This window comes from Trachurus trachurus (genome assembly GCF_905171665.1).
Source record: "Trachurus trachurus genome assembly, chromosome: 5".
Lineage (NCBI taxonomy): Eukaryota > Metazoa > Chordata > Actinopteri > Carangiformes > Carangidae > Trachurus > Trachurus trachurus.
The window spans coordinates 31,284,922-31,306,726 of record NC_139896.1 but is presented as its reverse complement, the minus strand read 5'-3'; the positions used below and the strand labels follow the sequence as shown (position 1 = coordinate 31,306,726).

At 40.1% G+C, this 21,805-nt stretch overlaps 1 protein-coding gene across 1 annotated transcript in view; it reads left to right on the top strand.

The window, feature by feature from the left end:
- The first annotated feature begins 4,468 nt into the window (after positions 1-4,468).
- The window catches only part of atg7 (ATG7 autophagy related 7 homolog), a 64,332-nt gene continuing 46,995 nt past the window's right edge, over positions 4,469-21,805 (top strand). The window contains exons 1-13 of the mRNA XM_083970999.1: positions 4,469-4,981; positions 6,493-6,704; positions 6,869-6,923; positions 7,553-7,670; positions 7,807-7,884; positions 7,980-8,096; positions 9,785-9,931; positions 10,118-10,206; positions 13,698-13,819; positions 14,804-14,894; positions 14,987-15,131; positions 16,587-16,745; positions 21,107-21,301. Coding sequence (XP_083827125.1) covers positions 6,533-6,704; positions 6,869-6,923; positions 7,553-7,670; positions 7,807-7,884; positions 7,980-8,096; positions 9,785-9,931; positions 10,118-10,206; positions 13,698-13,819; positions 14,804-14,894; positions 14,987-15,131; positions 16,587-16,745; positions 21,107-21,301 — 1,488 coding nt within the window. The 5' untranslated portion in view covers positions 4,469-4,981; positions 6,493-6,532. The remainder of the gene's footprint in view (positions 4,982-6,492; positions 6,705-6,868; positions 6,924-7,552; positions 7,671-7,806; positions 7,885-7,979; positions 8,097-9,784; positions 9,932-10,117; positions 10,207-13,697; positions 13,820-14,803; positions 14,895-14,986; positions 15,132-16,586; positions 16,746-21,106; positions 21,302-21,805) is intronic.

The following is a 21,805-nucleotide window of genomic DNA, read 5'->3' as shown; positions in this document are numbered from 1 at the left end:
TATCTGTTGTTGAATAAATACATTTTTTATGTGTAAAGTATAAATAGGTGTGGACTGGATGAGGGAAATTTACCTGACACGGCGTGGCAGACTTTTGCTATGCCTGCCAGCGGCTGACTGCCTTGACACAGAATTAATGAGAATGTCTGAAGATTTAGAGCTCTCCTGAAAAACACAGACCTGTAAAGCTCTCCAGAGGAACATCTTTGAATTCAAGTGAATGGCACTGTGACTTCTACAAGTTTCATTTGAAGCAGGGGCCCCTTATTCAATCATGCAAAACAGAGAGGTGTCAGCAGGTGTGAAAGAGGAGAAATTAAAACATGACACTGATTAAGTGTGAACCAGACACTGACGTCATACAAGCAAATGTCTGGTGAGATTCAAGGACAATTACATATTTTAGGATTTCATAGGGCAGGCTACATCTGCTGCAGAAATTATGTTGATTTGTTTTAAATGGCTTTAGGGAATGTAATGACACTGAAAGTGGGAAGGAGGCTAATGTGATTTCCCCTTCAGTCTCTACAATTGCTCTAAGGTAAGTAAACCAGACAATTTACTCTTATACTTTAAATACTTATTAGTAAAATCAAAAGCGGTTGTCTGGACCATCACATTTGAGAATCACACTTCAAATAACAAGTTAGAAACTAAAATTACAGACGCATAAGATGGAGACAATTTTCCTATGGCACTGTGCGTTGATGTAATAATAAAAATTGCTCTTTGCTCTGAATTTGAAGATAAACAAGACACATTTATCAACTTATTGACTTGTTCTTACTCACAGTGCAGCAGGGATTACAAGCCCAGAGAAGAAACAGCCAGATATTGATTAACCTTACATGTGCCATATGCTGTGCAACACAACTTATTTGCATGCAGTTTTAAGAAAAATATTCTTATGTGTGAAAACTGAGACAAAACATGACATTTTCTATATAAATTAATCTGTCAGTTATTTTTGTTTGGTGTATATGCCTACTAGCTATTCTGGAATTAAAGCTTTAAATTCTAATATTTGAGAAGCTGGGAAAGTTTGCCATTTCACTTAAAAATACCTGGACTTAATATTTTATTATTACAATAGTTGCAGTTTATTAATTGCAGATTGACTTATTTATCACCCATATCAGATTTCTTAGTGGTCGAGTTGTCAGAGCACATCCTATGTTGGCATAGTCTGAAGCAGTGCCAATTTGATTACCATTATTTTCTTATTTTATCATCGCCAGTTTATATGAAATGTCAGGTTAATTAATGTTTATCAATTCCATGTACTCGCTTTGAGGGAACTGTGTGTGTAGCCAGCAGACTACATGAGACATGGAATCAGAGTATGTGCAAAAGTAAGTGAGTCAAGTAGGTAATAGACTCATTAGAAAGACATTTGGGTGCTCAAGTAATCAATTAAGCAGACCAATCAAACGAGACATCCTGAAAGGTTTTGTATGATCTGTAATACAAATCATTTACAAAATAGGGCACCGACTCAACAAGCAACAGAAAATTAATAAATTAGGTAAAGGCCAACCCACATATCATGTCCAGAGAGTTGCAGATTTATCAGGCAATGTATATGCATCTACAGTCAGGCAAAAAAAAGAATAGACATGGTATTCAAGGGAGGGTTGTTAGAAGGAAGCCTCTGGTCTCAAGAAAGAACAACGTTGCCTGTTTAAACTGTGCCACAGAACACTTGGACAAACAAGAGGCCTTCTGGAAGTCTATTCTCTGGACAGATGAGTCCAAAATGAAATTATTTGGGTACAATCAATTGTTGCAGTCCTGACAACTGCTGCTGCTGCTGTCAGGGGCAGGAGGCTGCACAGTTGAGCCCGAAACGTGGGGCTCAGTTTGAATGTTGTGTTTACAAACTGCAACGAGCAAACCTACAGACTGAGTTGTCCTTTCTCAGATACAGAGTGATACCATATGTTGTTAACTCTTTCGCGACCACACTAATTCCTCAGCACATCCGCTCAGGACCACATGTTTTTGGCTATTTGTTTACCTTTTATCTCACGTCGAACTGAACTCTGTAGGGGAGAGCCGGGTCGATTGATACACTTTTCATTTAAACGTCTTTTTCAAAGATGACGTTATGTACACAAACATTTTTATCATGTGATCAACAACTCACATGTGTAGTCTCTTAGTTACAAGTGTAATTTAACACATATGTTGGATGATCGCGCTGTTTTATAACTTTGAACGTAAGTTGACATGTGTCTCAAACGCCCCACCTATGCGGGTCGTTTGAGACACAGAGGAGGGACGGTTGAAACAGCATATTTTAAACAGAAACTACTGTCATTACTCTCGTTTTTATGCAGCATATCAGACAACATACTAGTGTACTCGTTATTGCCAAAATGTCACATAATTTCTCACAATATAAATAGGTCAAATAAATATTTTTGTCCTGTGCGCAATTGTCAAGATCCGCATTTCGATTAAACTCGCCTTTCTTCTTTTGTACGAGTTGTTGGACAACTGCATTTTCATTTAATTTACTTATTTCCCTGTCCTAAGTCATGTTTATGGATACACAGTTGAACATATTGTCATTTTCCCCTCACTTTGCTGAATATCTGTTGATTCACGTCATAAACACGAACATTAAAAATATCTGGTGTTTATTAAAAATAGCCTACATGTTGTTCATTCAAATCAGTTGTTGTTCATTGTAGAACAATAGGGTATTAATACGGTGATTTATATACAGATATTGATCGCGCAGTGTGACCACAATCACTACGCACGGAGGAGTGAGGGACATTTGAAACAGCTGTATCAATCGTCCCTGCAGGGACTACTGACACTTTAACCTGTTTTGCCTCTAAAATTCAAAACTATGACATTTCATAGTTTAGGACCTGTTTATGTACGAATTCATCTGTTGTTAGGTCATATTATTATTGCATGAAACACACAATACAACTTTTGATCACAAAAAAACTACCGCACGTAACATTTTACTTTCCGTAGTAAAAAACAGGTTCGCGCTAATAACTTTTGAATGGCATGACGTAATTTCACGAGCTTTCCCAGGATTGGTCGGTGTTGAGTGCTGAACATAGTGACAAAATCTGACGGCTCAAGCTTGTGTGGTTTTCGAGGAAATCGCTGTGTATCAATCGTCCCGTGTATCAATCGACCCGGCGCTCCCCTACATCACCTAGAAACAAACGGTTTTCATGTGATTGAAGAGTGACTTTACAACGTGTTCCTCGAAAAAACGGCGAGTTTTTCCGCCGTTTCGTTCGTGAGTAAGAAGTAGAAGAAGAGAGCTGGGTTTCTCCAAAAACGGAGCTCCCGCTCTAGTTTCAGAGAAAAACGCACTTTTGTGTCAAGTGGCAATCTGCTCATTTTACCGGTTCTCTGCAGTGTGGCATGTCTCCCAAATCATTTCTACGGCTAAATAAATATATTTGTAGGCATATCTGGGGGGTGTGGCAGCGTGGATAGCAGCGGTGCAGCGGTGTGGGTCTCTGGCTGCAGCGCAGCAGCTCCGTGACACTGCTGTGTGACTGGCCGGCGATGAGTGCTCTGGGGCGGGGGCGGCCGGTCACAGCCCCCGCTGCAGAGCGCCCGCTCCGCTGCACGTTGAAAACAGCCGTGATAACGGGCTTTCAGACCCGAGTCTCCAAACCATAAACGTTTGTAACAGCACCGGTAAAAGTCGCCACATTTGTCGTCGGTCGCTTTTGTCAAAAGAGGGTTTGGAAAGTCGCCAGATTCAGCGAGAAAGTCGCAACACTGTAGCCGACAGCCGCACAGCGCTGCACGCTGTCCCCAGAGCAGCATTCAAGGAGAACGATTACTCAAACAAAACCAAGATCACACAGTTTATAAAAAACATTATGTTTTGATTTTAGTTTAAAACAGTTTTACATATCAGAGGACTACCATATTCACACAGGGTACCTCAGAGTGTCTATTATCTTAATCTGTAAAAAAAACGGTTTTGACGAGTTTACTCGTCAATGGTCGTGAACGTTCGGCAGGCTGTGACGAGTTTACTCGTCAATGGTCGCGAAAGAGTTAACAGGCGCAGCTGTGATATACGCTCATTATATTTTCATTCATGATGTTTTTCAAATAATAATTTTATTTTTTGACTGATTGTCCACAAAGGAACATATTTTAAGATGCTAATACCTTTTTAAACTAGTTGATGTTAAGTAGGCTAGCTAGTACAAATTATGTCATACAGTAGGAAGGGTAAATACCTGACATAATAATGCTCTTTATCAATAATAATAATAGATTTATATAAAAATTTCACTGATACTGAGACCTACACATCTCTGTAAAATCCAATCACATCTTCAGTCAGGTGAAAAGAAGTTCAATGATTTTTTTTTTTTTATCTTATTTTTGTGAGTGGTGCCTAAACACGGTGCGTCTTTTCCCATCAGTGTAACTTAGAGACGGTCCCTAACTCACTGAGGCACAGCTCTGTGCTCTGATGGAGCCAACTGCGGAAATGCCAGTAACCACAGTGGTTAAAATCAACTCGTAGGACTTTTCTTACACTGCCAGACTTGTAGACTGTTACGTGTTTCGGTTTAGTTTAGTTTGCTCTGTAATTTTTCCGGTTGAAACCGGGAGATGACTCGGACATAGCTAGTTACACACCACAGACTTTACTCGCTGCAGCCTGTCTGGTCAGTCTCGTACAAATCAGTCCAGTCCGACATGAAAAGAAACGGCGCGTACAGGTTTCTGTCTGTCTTCTCCTGCTTCATCGTCTGCGTCTTCTTATTCATGTTTTGGTTCTTTATATTTTACTCGATGATGCTCGCGCCATAAAACATACAGACACATTTCCACACCGGCTGCTAACCAAAGGCTAATCTGACAGGAGGCTACTTCCTTACCCATAGTGCACTGCTTTATTGACAAGTCTCGCCCGCTCTCCCCGGCTGCGTCACATGATCATCTCCACCAGGAAGTCAGGATCTCTGTAGTGGTAAGTCAACACAACTTAGCCTGTTCAACATTTGACAAAGAAACGCGTGTCTGCTTTGTGTAATGCTAACCGGTGTTGTCAGGGGTGTGGGTCCGTTTATCGCCTCGGTGTGGAGTGTGTTGTCGAGTAAAAGCGTGAGAGGGTTTTTAAGTTAGCTACTGTGTGTGTGTATGTGTGTGAGTCAGGAAAGTCCTCACACAGAGAATAATGAAAGTTACACAGACAAATAACTTTCCTGGGAAACTGCAAAGTGTTTTACTGCTACACACTCCAGTGAAACACAGCTGGCTGGACCTCTCTGTGTGTTTTTGGTTTATTCTGGGTTAATGAATCAAAAATATCCATATCAATAGTGGTGGATGTAACAGTTGCCATAGCAATTGGCTGTGGAGATCTAAAACTATTTCACTTTTGACAGGAGCTAATTACCAGTTTAGCCTGTGATATGTCAAAGGCAGTGACAAAGAGCTGTCACGAGTTGGCCTAAAGAAATCAGCAGAGCTGAAGCAATTAGTCCATTAACCGATTTGTGAGACATTATAAAATTAGCTGGCAGATATTTTGTTGACGGTTCATTAATCAGTCATGTACCCTGGCAGAATGGCAAAATCATTAGGATGTGAGGAACTGAACTGAATCCAAAGTTTAAAAAAAGGAAGAGATGGGGAAATATGCAAATCACAAATAGTTCACATATAAGTCTTCACAATCTGAACAACACATTCTTGTTTACCACTTTAGCTGTTAGTTTGACTTCATTCTTAGCATCTTAAAGGGATCGTTCAACATTTTTGACAAATTGGCCACTTGAAAAAGGAGGTTTTCACACACATCATGCTGTAGGCTATTGAGGTGCAGGGCAATAAAAAGTAACATGGAAAAAGAGAGGGTTGCCCGCATACTCTTAGAGGATGTCACAGTGATTTTATTAGCACTTGCACAAACGTTTTCGACTGTGTGGTCTTCTTCAGGTGCCAAATTTGCCCCTTGCATTAATAGTTTTAGGAGTAGGTGCGTTAGCTTTAATTGTCGGTGCTAGGTATTTTTAGAATGGTGGAGCAGAGCCGTGAGCTGGTCAGAGCTACGTTACTCTGTTTCGTAACGTTCCGTTATTATCTCATAGTGTGGTGAATGTGCAGGTCACAACTTGTCCACAAGAGCATTTTGGAGTTGTTGGCTTGTGTATTTGATGAGTTTGATGAGGGAAACCAAGAAATCCCATTAGCCTCCATAGCGTAGCTCTGAGCAGCTCGCGGCTCTGCTCCGCCGTTCTAAAAATAGCTTACACTGACAATTAAAGGTAAGAACTTACTCCTAAAACTATAGGGATTATGGCAATGGGCCAATTTGCCAAAATGTTGAACTAGCCCTTTAAAAATGATCATGGTTGTGAGTATGTCTTCAGCCTGTTAGTCAGAGAAGGCTATATCAATATGAATGTGATCCCTTGAATCATGACGGATTATAGTGTCTGCAAATGTTTCCTAACCCACAGCTGTTTCATTTCACAGCGACTATAACTCGGCCGTGCAGCTTGATAGTGAAGTTGTCATGGCATCTGAGACCAGCGGAGCAGAGTCCTCCGCCGCAGACCTCAAGCTCCAGTTTGCTCCCTTCAGCAGCGCCCTGGAGGCTGGTTTCTGGCACCAGCTTACTCAGAAGAAACTTGATGACTATAGACTGGACGAGAGCCCCAAGTGTATCAAAGGATACTACTACAATGGTGAGCGGTGTGGTCATGTGGTATTATTATAATGGTCGCTCTTCAGTTAATGTTGTTTCACACAAGTTTTATCATTTTATATAACCTGAATTTATTGTTTAGTGCTATATTTCTATCTAGATCAGTATGTTTAAGATAATAATAATAAGATTTCTTTCCTATAGGTGACCCTGTTGGTTTGCCCACACGCCTGACTCTGGAGTTCAGTGCATTTGATGTGTGAGTATAGTGTAAAAATTGTCTTTATAAACATTTTCCCAACTTTAAGATATTTGGTTGCTAGTTTGTTAAAGTGCAATGTGTTACCTAGATGTAGATCAAAAGGATTGCACCTCAGAATCAAAACACAGTTTGAAAGAGGTTACCACTCACAAAACAGACATCACTCAGAAAGACACACAAATGTTCATATGATAGTCAAATACATAAAAAACAGGAAACAAAAATGTGTAATACAGTGTATGCAAATGCACTGTAAGCGAAGAGAAACAGAGTGGCATAAAAGAGAGAGAACAAAACATAATAGACACATGACAAAGTGTAAATAAAATGTCTCATGTGGATCTAATAAATCGAATGAATCTCCACAGCCATGAGTAGCCCATGCGTTAAATAAGGACAGGGCTCACGTGTAAGCATATGAAAGGCTCAGTGAAGTTTTCATTGTTAAGAGAATACTGAGTGGGTGAACTCCCTTTGGTCAGATAAGGTTTGAACCAAATTTGCACTGGAGCTCACATGAGGTCATTTGTAAACCTGCAACAAAGCAACTGTGCGGGGAATTGCAAAATGTATCATCCACAGGACAATCAGTTAATGAAAACGTGTTGTTGTTTTTTTGCTGTCAGGGACGGTCCCACTCCGGCCCGTTGCTGTCCTGCCATCGGAACGCTGTATAACACCAACACACTCGATGCCTTTAAGACCACTGATAAGAAGGCTCTGCTGGAGAAAGAGGCCAAGGAGGTAAAATATCTCATGTGGGAAACTTGTTAGACACAATCACACATTCAACATATAGACCCTGGTGGAGACTTCTGTAAAACAGACGTCAGAAATGATGATTTTAATGAGTCCTTTCTCATTCCCTGTTGTCTTGTAGATATGGGATGCCATACAGTCTGGGGCTGCGTTGAAGGACCCATCCGTCCTCAGTAGATTCATTCTGCTGACCTTTGCAGTGCGTATAAACAATACGTAATCAATGTGTTTGTTCTATATTTAGATTTCAATCTTTTTCAATTTCTCTCCCATGTTATGACCATCTGTTTTCAGGATCTGAAGAAATACCATTTTTATTACTGGTTCTGCTTCCCTGCACTCTGCTTCCCGGAGGGGATAAAGATCGTCCAGCAGCCTTCTGTCCTGGAGCAGGTTTTCTCAGCCAAACAGGTTGGTTCTAAAAATCTTCATTACAACAGCTGGGTTGAACATTTTTAAATGATACAGTTACAGTAGCTGCATTTCCTTTACCTTTTTTGAAACCTGAAGTTTACAAAAAAATACATACATTTTCTTTATTCAAGTCCTTTTTCTATTTTATTTGACTTTCCTTTATTCTCCTTACTCATTTCCTAAGAGAAATGCACTTCCTCTCCCTGTGTGTTCTGTCGGACCTATGTTAAATTGTAAACTATAATTTGTAAAACCAAATAAAAATACCTTGATCAAAAAAAAAAAGTGTTAACAGGCTGTCAAAAATGTTCAGGTTATAAAACAATATAATGAAGTGAAAAGGATCCAAGGAGTCATTCTGATTCTCTCCTAATGAGGTTCGTTAGGAGAGAATCAGAATGACTCAAGAACAGCATGACACCAGCTGCAGGACCCAGCAGTTGCCATCTCTTAACGTTTCCCCCTTCTCTATTGTCTGGGCTGGAATAGCCAGTGTTCTGTAACATCTTGATACTTGTTAGCTGAACTTCGTAAGCTGCTAGACAATACTGGAACCTGCTAAAGATCAATGAGTGCACCACAGTCTGTGATACACTGCAGCCAGATGGCCTTGTTTATGCAACTTGCACTATAAATAAGCCATATTATGTAAATTGGAATTCACACTTAAGGGTAATCTATGTAAAAATGCCATAATATTTGTCACTGATTGTTAATTTACCATCAGATATTTCAGAATTGTTGATTAATGCTTCTGTTTAGACTCCCCAGTTCCGCAAGGCATTATAAAACATGTATGTTGTATGATATTTACAGTGACATGCAAAAGTTTGGGCACCCTTGGTCAAAATTTCTGTTAATGTGAACATTTAAGCAAGTGGAAGATGAAATGTTACAGATAACACATTCCCTTTACATTTTAACCAATATACTATATTTTTATTTTCATCTTTTACATTTTCAAAATGACAGAAAAGGAAATGGCCCACAGCAAAGGTTTGGCCACCCTGCATAGTACATAGTAGCCCCCCCCCCCTTTGGAAACTATCACAGTGTGTAAATAGTAAATATCTTGTCTGATATGGTCAAGTTATCTGAGAGCTCAAGTCTCCTGGGTTTCCCATTCTTTTGCAGGCTGCTGCTTTGTTTCCTCTTCTCACTCTTAAATTGTAGAAAACTAAAATAATACGCTGATACTGTAATCAATAGAATATTTCAAAAGAGTGTTTCATGTTTAACTTTATTCCTTTTGGAGATCATTTCATTAGGGCTGACCCAAAAAAAAGCTTGGGTTTGTTCGTTGCCATGGTAATCAAATTTTTTTTTTTAGTTTGTTTTCCTTTTTGACACCGGTTTTCATCGGCTACTGTTACATTGAAATGAGTAGGCTACTTGGCATCCTGGAAACCTGTCTGACAAGTATGGAGACATGCAGTGTTTGTTTGCCATACATTCATTATGTCAGCTTCGATTATGATCGATTTTATGTCCGTGAATAATCGATTATCTAAATATGGTAATCGGGAGTGACAGCCCTACATTTCATCCTCCACTTCCACAGAGATTTTGACCAGGGGTACCCAAACTTTTGCATGCCAGGGTACAGTATGTAAGAAGAGCTTTGTTGACAGTGTTGTACAGAGTTTTGTGTGCATATGGCTGATGCCTCATTATTTCTGTTTCAGATTACAGCTTTGCAGGAGGCCTATGATGGACTGTGGATGAAGAGGGGGACCAGTGGAGTTCCTTACTTCCTGATGAAATACACTGATGACACAGTTCAGTTGGCTCCACTCGAGGACTGGGACACGTTCTTCACCAACACCAAGAAGGTGATCACGTATATGTGGAAGATTTTTGCAATCTTTCGTGTATCAAAGTTGGATTGTTGCTGTAATTTTAGTGGCTCATCTCAACCATTAGATCAGAGTTTGTTGTATTACACACATACACACGCGCACGCCTACATGCACACTCACACTTCGGTAATGTAAACACACTTTGTTTGGTTTCTCTAGGTTACTGTGGGTGTTTATGATCCGTGTACTCTGTCTCAACATCCGGGCTGGCCTCTGAGAAATCTCCTGGTCCTCTTAGCTAACCGATGGTAAACCCTACTACTTCTCTCTCCTTCTGTGTGTGTGTGTGTGTGTGTGTGTGTGAATGATGAGGAAGTGTTAAAGACGTGCAGGTCCTAACTGTGCATTTAAAAACATATGTTGTTATAAATTTCACTTTGAATGTATTTCAGCTCACACTGACTCCTTTTATTGTAGCACAAAGCCACAAAGTGAAAGACAGGAAATCGCTGCTTAACTAACATCCTGACTGTGAAGTGCAGGGAGCAGCTCACAAACATTGGTGTGTTAAAAGATATAAGTGGAGGCATTGTTTAAATGACTTTCAATCATTACAAAAAAATAAAAAATCCAATCTGAATCTATTGTTCTATCACAAAAAGACCGAACAAACACAGTCTGGCGGCTGCTTAATCGCAACAGTGTGAGAGTTTAGAGAGGAAAAAAGATAACCGTAATTAATTACAATTGTTCGTCAACGGATGACTAACTTCCGGAACAAGATTGCTGCTGTTTAGATGACACTGTGTGACTACTGAGCTGTATGTTTCCCTGATAAACAAGATCCCATTTGTCCAAAATCGTACAAACTGCTGGCGTCATGTGATCTAGTCATTCTCAGTCACTTCCACATGATGGGTTCACTCCCAGCAACCAAGACTGTTTTCTCTACCTAAAGATTTTAATGATATATCCAAACATTCATCGGCAAGGGAGGAGGAGCCACATCATCACAGCTTTTGTCAATGACACATATAATATCAATCACAGATAATGAATAATGAGTGTATTTGCTTCATCTTGAAAATTGAAACTGAATCTTACAAACAAAGATACAAATCTGCCACTGAATGCTTCTTTTTTCGCCTGCTGTATGATATTTTAGAAAACTTTTGGTGGCTCTTGTCCTTAATACCACATATTTATGTTTTGCGCAACAGGAAACAGACTTTTTGTCTTCCTTTCCAAAGTTGTCAGAGATGTCTTGCAGTAGGAACACAGGAGGGATGTCTCTATAAAACTCCACCAAGAAGAGGGATAAGTGCTGTGTTCTGAAGTTGTCACTCATTTTAAACCGATGTTCTGACTTGGTAATGAACAGATTTCCTGCTGCTCTGGATTTGGACCACATACAGCATCTGGATGTTGACATTAAGGCTCTGAATAACAATGAAATACATTTTCATGTTCCTGCTCAGAAATCACTGCGTGTTGACTGACTCATGCTGTTGCAACATGATTGCAGCGGAACATAGAAGCTTGTATGAGTCTCGTTGAAAGATAAAAGTTGCAGGGTTATTTACAGAGGAAATATTTCAGTACATCAATGGCTGAAGGGTGAAAGATGGATTGGATTTATTTCCAAGCATCCTGATAAAGCATATTCAAATATTTACACAAAGATTAAGAACAAGTGACCTACACTTGAGTTGTCAGGCATTTTAATCCCACGTGTTGTCTTTGCAACAAAGAGTTTATCTGCTGCAGTTCATCTACACCACATTACATAAGCATCTTGTGTTTGTGATGCTATGCAAACTCACATTTCAATTTCCAGCAAATGACGTATGATGGTAGAATGAGTAGTTGGACCAAGTATTTAGGTCAAGTTGTTTTCTAAGGTTGCGAAAAGGGAAATGGTTTTAAAAGACTGATGCAATAGGAAAAATAAATGTAGGTATACTGTTAGCCACTGTGCCCAAAGAAGTTTCAGCTTTATAATAAATTAAATAGGCCTCCTACTTAGAAATATTATTTATACCCCATTTTAAACGAGGCTGTGCTTCGCGTCCATGTTTATCAATGTGCTTTTTCCGTAGGAGCTCATATACTGTATATAATGGTGTGAGAATCACCACAAGCTCCAAGATACAATATTATCACAGCACAATATAACTCAGGATTTTAAACATTTTTTACACACAATCATTTTGCATGTTTTTTCTGTTTCTAACAATTCTGTTAAAAGGATAGTTCAACATTTTGGCAAATTGGCCCATTGTCGGTGCAAGCTATTTTTAGAACGGCAGAGACTTGTCCACGAGAGCGTTTTGGAGTTGTTGGATTGTGTATTTGATGAGTTTGATGAGGGAAACCAAGAAATTCCAATAGCCTCCGTAGCGTAGCTCTGAGCAGCTCACGGCTCTGCTCCGCCGTTCTAAAAATAGCTTGCACCGACAATTAAAGGTAATGAACCTACTCCTAAAACTATAGAGATTATGGCAATGGGCCAATCTGCCAAAATGTTGAACTATCTGTATATTGTTTATGACAAACATTTACTTATTTATATACCGGTACTGTAAATGCAGACTCTCTCCAGATCCAGAGAATGCTGCAGTGCTTTATATTTATTATGAATCTTTTTTTTTTGTTTATGTTACAGGTTTATAGTTTTATTTTTTATCAAATTCAGATTAACTGGTAAACCGAGCAGACCCTCAAACAGGACGTACATGCACATCAGAAACACTCACAAACAGACTATTAAGTACAATGCGAAAAAGATGTTAAGTACATACTAAACTGATAAAGTTTGTCTTGAGTTTCGTAAACTTTACAATCAGCAGGAAAAAGGATGCTCTCTTGCTAGAGTTGAATGAAAATCTGTTCTGCGTTGTTTGGTAATGCAGCTGGAAGTTCAGCTCGATTTATTAAAGAGCAGTAAAATGATCTTGTCTAAAAATACATTAACATAACACAATGATAAGAAGAACAAACAGTTATAGTATAATTTGATCTTGATATTGTCTAAGAATGAATACAAACATTATTGCATCACAGCACACCATCATCCAGGAATGTGTAGAATTATCCAGTCTTAGGTACAGTCTGAAGAGAAGTACACCTCAAAATACATTCGGACAATCACTTTTCTCTGGAGAGCTCAATTTCTTTCCTGGCACTTGTGTTGATACTTTAAAAAGCTTTTTGTTGCATAATTGTTGCAAACAGGAAACTCTCACGGAGGCCGGTTGGACTGGTGTGTTCTGTGACACCGGCGGCTTATCAGCAGCAAATTCTTTGAGAAGATTTAAGCTTCATGCTCTGTAGCCAGAGGTGTCTTTTTTAATCCAATACAAACCTCATCAGTCTTGTGCTTGACTACACTTTCTATCAGTGATAAACATAACGTGTTGATACAGGCTTAGATGGGTGAAGATTTAGAACCTCAGTGCAGCCGCGGTGTCTCACTTGTTCAGCTGTTTCACCGGAGTTTGTAATCTGCCATTTAGGACCATATTAGGAGAAATGTGATGGTATGTGGATGTGTGCGGATTATATGGTTGTGAATGTTTGTTTATCTCTCTGTTTATTGCGCTACAGTGGGAGACGGAGCATTTTCCATGTTTGTTACACCATAAATGCTTTTATCTGAGAGATTCATAGGATCACATCACTTTTTTCAGTTACAGTTCACATCTTTCATGCTTCTACTTTAATCTGTGCATACATTGTGTGGGTGGTATTTTCATTGTTTGACTTTGACATCTCCTCTGTGTGTATGTGTGTTTTATAGGGGCTCTAAGCTGGACACGGTGGAGGTGCTGTGTTTTAGGGACAGAACTCTGCAGGGGAGCCGCTCCATTCAGCACAGTGTCGTCTTCCAGGTCAAATTACCCGATCTCCCTGACAACTCAGGTACTTACTTTGTGTGTGTGTGTGTGTGCTTGCATTTGTACACGGGACAGTATATAACATCCACATGTGTTGGTATATCACATGTATTTGTATATGTGTCTGAATGAGTCGACACTTGGTGGGGATTTATGTGTATATTTCCACTGATATGAATCCCCCTGTCTCTGTTCTCTCTCCACTCAAGCTATCTACTTTCTTTTCAAGCCACACTAATCTCACGCAGCTCCTCCATTATTCCTCTATCTGTTGATAAAGGGATGAAAGTAATTTAAATGGTAATGGGGAAGGGGGGGTGTAGCAATGTGATCGGTGAAGGTTTTTGTCAAGTTCAGATGAGGTGTCTTTGTTTACCACAGTCTTCCTCTTCAGCACACCCTGGCTTTCAATTAACTCACGGACATTATGCACATAAAGGCAAAATCGATTCAGCTGTTCTGTTTGGTTTTTCATGGACAAATTGAATGAATTGTTTTGAAAGTGGTTTACCAATTGATCATTGTCCAACTTTTCCCAAACTCCAGGCTCAATTCTTCCACCTGCCATTAAAGGCAAAGTGACAAAACATAAGATAAGAAGGGACAGAAATGTATAGCGCATGCCTGGTTTTGTGAATGAAAATCCCGCAATTCAAATCCACAGATGAGCCCTGTTTGATATGTCTGCAGTGGGTTGGGGGGAATTCTTTCTTTCAGTTTTTATTCTGTGTTTCTGTTTATGTCTCAGGACGAATTGTTTGTGTATGTCTAAACAATCATTTCACATGTGTTGATATTGGATGTATTTTACACAATATCATTGGTTCACATTGGACTTTTTCTTCTGGACAAAGTAGTTCCAGTGTAGATTATGCAACACACATACTGTAATTATTGAATTTCAGTCAATTATACATTCTAGTCACCATTGTCTGGATGCATGATACAAACCAAAACCAAACCAACCAAAATCCAAATTTTTTATAGTGGTGATGTGTTTTATTTACAGTGTGTCCCAAGAGTGTAGGTTGGGAGAAGAACCCTAAAGGAGCCATGGGACCCCGGATGGTCAACCTCAGTGAATGCATGGACCCTAAAAGGTAAAACACCCAGCTAATGTACAGTAAGGTCAGATCTTATATCAAGGACACTGTACAGCAGGCGTTGAGTTATTATGATGGTCTGTCTCCAGACTTGCAGAGTCATCAGTGGATCTGAACCTGAAGCTGATGAGATGGAGGCTGGTTCCTTCACTGGACCTGGACAAGGTGGTCAACACAAAGTGTCTTCTGCTGGGAGCTGGGACTCTGGGCTGCAACGTGGCCAGGACGCTGATGGTAAGGGCGGGAAAACAAAGCAGTGGGTGGGCAAGAGTGATGAAGGTCTACTGGAGTTTGACTCACTGTTTTGAGGATCACGTTACTTTGTCGCATGTAAAGGTTCCCTGGACAGTTTTTGACCACTAGTGTCGCTATGAGGAAATGTTGTGTGAACCTGATGCATGTACCTCACTGCTTTAGTGTGAGCTAAACAGTAACTTATTAGACTATTCACATTAATGCTCCTTTGGCTGTGCTGAGCCCCAGTCTTTATACTATATGAAACATATAAAGAGTGATAAAAGTAATTCATATTATGAATCATTCTAACTGTCAGAGATAGTTATAGAAGATGGTGTTCTTGCAATGGGGGCACTCACAGCTGAATAACACACATATTTTCCCCCAAACTCGTCCTAAGCAAAGTGGCACAGAAGCCTCAAGATAAAATAAAATCTGCTCTTCTGATGGAGGCAGAATTTAGTGATGTAGCTGATTAAACCAACTTTTGTTCTGAAAATCCAGAGGAGAGCGAAAGCTGTGAGCCTGAATTTCAATGAACTCTTAAATTCCTTGTAAAACAAAAAGCTCAGATGATTATCGATGAAACAGACCAACTGTTCTTTTGAATCAACGTACTTTATAGATTTTACAACAAGGCTCTGCAAAATTCTAAGATGTAAAACACTCAGTGACCAGCTTCAAGTATTATTTGCCAACCACATAGATCTACAGCCAAACTAATGGTTTATTCTTGTCTTATCAGGCCCGACCAACATTCACTGGTTGAAAGGGGCACAGAGAAATTTGCTGTGTACTGTAAATAGTTCACATTGCCGCGGTCGGTTACATCATTTCCCCAACAAATTTATTCCTCTACACAGACCAAAGCAAACAAAACATCGTGCTGTAATCTAATGCTCTCCAGTGACCTTTTCAGAAATAATGTTTTCTCATTGTGAGTTTTTGTTGATTCATGTCATCATATTTCAGGATCCTATTTTTGCCAATGATAACATAATGCTTACACTAACATAATGCTGGTAATGTTCCTATCACCACATCCCAATCCAAAAGGCTGGCATATATAATCAAGTATTGAGTGTTCAGACTTTCAGCCTGAATAAAAGTGCTTTGAAGTTCTTAGTATAATGGAGTAGATGTTATTGATTATATGGTCAGACTCTCTGCTGTGGTGTAATGTCAATCACAGCGTAGCTCAACTCCCTGTTAACAAAGAGCGATGTTTATGAGAAGAAGTATGAATAACTTCCCGCTGTGTTACCTGTGGAACTGCACTAAGTAACACACAGTGGGCACAACAACAACAACAACCTCCCACTCATTCTGTCTGAAGCTGCTTACAAATGCTGCGTAGGAACAGGTTGATGTCAATAAATAGTGGTTAAGAATTTTAAAACACTGTGATTAAAAAACATGGCTGGTGTTTCTTGTCCTTTTTTCATTCTCCAGGGATGGGGAGTAAGACGCATCACATTTGTGGACAATGCCAAGATCTCCTACTCCAATCCAGTCCGGCAGCCGCTCTACGAGTTCGAGGACTGTCTCGGAGGAGGGAAGTCCAAAGCCATGGCAGCTGTTGACCGACTCACCAAAATCTTTCCTGGCGTGGTAAGCACATGAAGTCAAATCAATTATGGTAATGCGATATCATTATGATATTCTTTTGTCCCTGCTTGCTCCTCTGAGATTTGAGAGATCGAGTGGAAAAGCCGCAGATGTTTAGCTTTTCTCTGTGGATTCTTTGCTGAATTGAACCACTGTACAGCTGCGCCGACTAAATTTGAGTTTGCGCTCAGCTTATAATCATATTCCTCTTTGATTCGTCGTGTCTGAGATGTAATAGCCAAACCATGCAGAAAATGAAGAGTCGTGTTACTTGCATATTAATGCCAATGGTTTCATTACTTTGTTAATTAATGAGCAGGTTCTCTGGGGGAGATCATTTTCCATTTCGCTATATAGCTAAATGAAAAGACTCAAACACAGTCTCAGCAGGACTACAGTTCAGTGTGAAAGAGGGCACCCATCTTCATTGTGCCACATGGAAAAGCCACAAATGAATGCATACTGATGATGTCGAGCACGTGCACACGTGTGCTGATGCGTGCCTGTTCAATTCTAGCTGTGGGTGATTCATACAGACAGGATTCACTTTACTTTCTGCTCTCTCCTTCAGCTCACAAAAGTTTAATAATAATTTGCTTGCTAAGTTGCTAAGCAATGGAAGGCCTAATCCTGTCCTTCAACTTTTCCCCTTTCTAGTTTACAGTACATCAGATTTTTTCATAAATCCCCTCTGCCCAACAGTGTTAGCTAAGGGAAATCCCCATAAACATAACAGCATATAAAGTAATAACAATATGAACTGAAAAACACACCTGAACTGAACAGAAATGGCATGTTGATTATTTTTTCCTCAAGGCAACATCAATAAATGTTATTTCACTCAACTGTAAATGGAAAAAGGCTGTTTATCATACAAGGGACACGACCTTGCACTTAAATGGCAATTTTCTAGTCTTACTGACCACTCAGCTCACTTAACGATACTTGCCACATTCATCCATACATACACACATACACATTCACACATCACACCCATACGCACACTCATGCACTGATGGAACAACATGATGGTTGATGGATAGCCACCATTGGAGGGGGGTGGGGGGGATGCTGCCGACACGCCTTCAATCAAATCCAAGCGGAAACAGTGTGTTGGATTGTGTATTTGATGAGTTTGATAAGGAAAACCAAGAAATTCCATTAGCCTCCATAGTGTAGCTCTGAGCAGCTCGCGGCTCTGCTCCACCGTTCTAAAAATAGCTTGCACCAAAAATTAAAGGTAACGAACCTACTCCTAAAACTATTGGGATTATGGCAATTGGACAATTTGCCAAAATGTTGAACTAGCCCTTTAACATTCAGCCTGGGGGAGCAGGGGATCGAACTACCAGCCTTCAAATTAGTGCAAACCCCTACGACCTCCTGAGCCGTAGCCTATCGATTGCATTTCAAGTCAAGTGCTGTGGTGCAGCATAATGCAAACATCTGTCTGTTCTGTCTGAATTTGTCTCCATACGATTCTACTTTGTTCACAAAAAACGTATTCTTTTCCCCCCAGATTTTTCATTTAATTTGAGAATAAAACCATTTTCTTAGTGCAGTCCATCCCTTATTGAAACTGAATAGAAATAAGAGACTCAGAAAAAGACAAAAACCTACATCTGCCACACCTGCAAATGTACCGGAAATAGAAATATATGTTGTTTTTTTCCTTGCAGAAAAATCTTGCCGTGGTTGACCGTAATTGCTGACCCCTGTTAAATGAATCCTTAGACTTGGAAGTGATTTTTCTCTCTCTCAGTTGTCTGAAGGACATTGATTTCTAGTGGCCTGAAAAGGAGAGAACAGAGGGCGCCTCAGTTCTGTTGGAAGTCAGCTACAGCTTTGTGATCTTTGGAAGCATCACCTCATTCTATAAATCTGATGTGTTATTTTTCATTTTAATTGCATGTGGAAGTCCTTGATCAGGAGCATGAGGCACAGTCCGTTTGATGAAATGTTTTCACCCTCTGGGCTTGTTGCGAGTTTTACTTAAAGTGACTGAGAGCAGGCATCACAACCCTCTGCTTCCTCCAGCACGCCAGTCTCTTCTTCCACTGTACTGCACAGTGTGAATCACTCTGACTGTCTGGTGAGCTGTGACGTAATCTGCCTTGAAAGTTACTGACCATTCAGAGCTTGCGATCACGATACAGGTTTTTTTCCCCCCCTGTTATTAAAAGCCCAGTGGACCCAGGATTATAGTGTCAGAGACAAGAAGACGCACAAACACACGCTCCCACGCACATAAATAATTGTCATGTCATGATGTCATCAACTTGCTATCCAAGCCTCTCTGTTTTTTCTCCTGTTCTGGTTGGAAACACAATAGAAAGTAGAGAACAAAGGCGTTAACGCTTGATGTATGGTGCTCTGCTGTCATGATGTGTCTAGACACTCGGTTCGTCTGCTTCTCTCTCCCTCTTTTTTCAGGGGCGTCAGGTGCCAGTTTGAAACAAAGGAAGCGAAAATAGCTGAAATGCACGGAAATGCATTAATTAGGCCGTGAGGGCCCCGGTTCATATAAGGTCACTGTGTTGAAAATGTCAGGAGCAGATTTCATATTTTGTTAGGGGACAAACTGTGGCGTGACATTTCTAGGGTAGTCAACAGTGTAGGCACCAGTTCCTTTGTTTTCCTGGCTTAGATTTTCTCAACAGCCAGGTCAGAGCTGGTGGATGTCCCGAAATCTTGTTTACCTTTTCAGAGAAGGACTTTCCTAGACCGTTTCTCCTTTATTTCTCTTTTCTTGGCTGCAGGTTGAGGATGTAGAATTTGAAATGTGATTACCGTCTCTGTAGCCTGCAATCACCCTGTGATTGCTTAGTAACACTCACGTCATAGTAACATGGAAATTCAAGACTGGGTTAACAGCTCCCACTCTTGAAATGTGGCGAGGGAAGGCAGAAGATCCACTGATTCAGTAAAAGTGGCATTTCTTTTCTTGTTAAGATCTCACACCTCATCTCTGACCTTTTCTGTCCCTCTCTTGACTATGAAATTACTCTTGACATTTTCCATCTGCCTCGCTGTCGAATCTGCAACCAAGCAAATAGTCACAGTAATGAAATTTGGCAATGGACAATAAAAGTAATTGAAATTTGAAATCATCATTGAAATTTAAGTCATCCAAGTGGAAGCCCCAATTTTACCCTTCTTTTTTTAACACTGTCTTTATTGGCATTTACGTGATAAAACCACATGTGCATATAATGCAGTTTCAGCTATACAAATGTGTGCAACAACAGTCCTGGTCAGCGTAGGATGGATCCAAGAACACCATTATGCAAAAACACAAATAAACAAAACAATCAGATTGAATTAATAAATGAAATAAGTGAATTAGAAAAACAGAACAGTAAACCAAGAAACAGCTCTCAGACAAAACATGTTACATTCAATGTTTCCAAAATCATTATAAATTCATTCATTATTTTGTATTCTGGGATCATTCCAATTTTCTTCCTCCACTAGCTCCATATCTTTCACAAAGCAAATAGTCCCCAAATATAACTTTACCCTTTTAATTCAGTTTTCTTCTCATACTCGACTATGAACCTATGCAGGACATTCAAATCCATGCTGTCCTCAAATCAGCTGTGGCAACGCTGAGACAATGTTTGGTGACTGCAGGGATCGCGCCAATAAGACGTATTTGGCCTCAAATTTTTTTTTTTCAGCTTCTGGCCTCTCATATAGCAGCTGCTCTACAAGTTCTAGAAATGTATTTCAAATAAGTTTTTCATTTTTCAGCTTCTCTGCAGTCCTCTTTTAAGATAACACTGTAACACACTGCATTTATGTAGTCGAAACCAGTCTCAGATTGCATAAATGTACCATATATGCTTCTGAAGGTAATAGCAGTAGCAGTTCTGTGATGTTAATGAAATGGTGTTGAGCAGCATCGAGGTGCACAGAAAATAGAAGCTTTGTGATACCTGCAGCACAATAGTCAGAGGTATTTTAGACATTCCCAACATGTCCAGACAATAATTCCTTTCACATCTTTCACTCAGGTCAAAATTCACTTATACAGTACTTTAATTTTCCATTATGTGAGTACGCAACAAGGCACGACTTGTTGCGTAGGAACTGATGAAGCCTCTTGGATAAGAGGCGAAACGTCCAGTTGCCTACGATTCAATTTGCCTAGAAAAAAAAAAAAATTTGAGTAATGACATTTGATATATTTGCAGAGGCACAGATACTGTTGATTTAAAACAAAACATCATTGCTCATAAAGTGGATGTGAAATGGGCTTTAAATGTATGCCCCATGCTTCCTATGCTTTCTTGTACTGTACATGTCAGCTCATTTTGTGTTTTTTTCTCCCCAACCTGTCTTTCTTTGCCTTCTTCTTTCAGAATTCAGAGGGTTACAATATGAGCATCCCCATGCCTGGCCACCCAGTGAATTTCTCTCAGGCCACTCTGTCCCAGGCCCAGAGGGATGTGGAGCAGCTGGAGAAACTGATCTCAGAGCATGACGTGGTTTTCTTGCTAATGGACACGAGGGAGAGCCGCTGGCTGCCCACGGTGATAGCCGCCAGTAAGAGGAAGGTAAGAACTGAAGGAACATGCATAGTATGTACAGTATGAAGTGTGTTGCTGACACTAGCCACGTTTCAATTATCGGATAGCAATTTGAACACATTAGCGCGATTTAGGGCATATGTTTATTACCGTCACAACGCGACCTGTCCATGTGCCTGTGTGTGTGTAAGTACGTGTGTGTGCCAGAGCGAGAGAGAGAGTCGCGGCCGCCACAGACTCGTTTATTAATGGGAAACGCTGGATGCGCTGGTTGATAAGTTTCGTTTTTACTGAGGAGGAACTATGAAGAACTCAGCTGTGATTGAAAAGCACCTAAACCGAGACAAATAGAGTTGTAACTGTAGTGGAAAGGGGTGCAAAGTAATGGTAACTGGTAGTGGAAACCCTGCTTTACATTGTTTTTAACATATAAAAGAAAAAGAAAAGAAAAACATCATTCTGAAGGTGTGGGGGCTTTTATTTTGCTGTGGCGGTGCGCCACAATACATGTAGCCATGAAACCCTGATGTT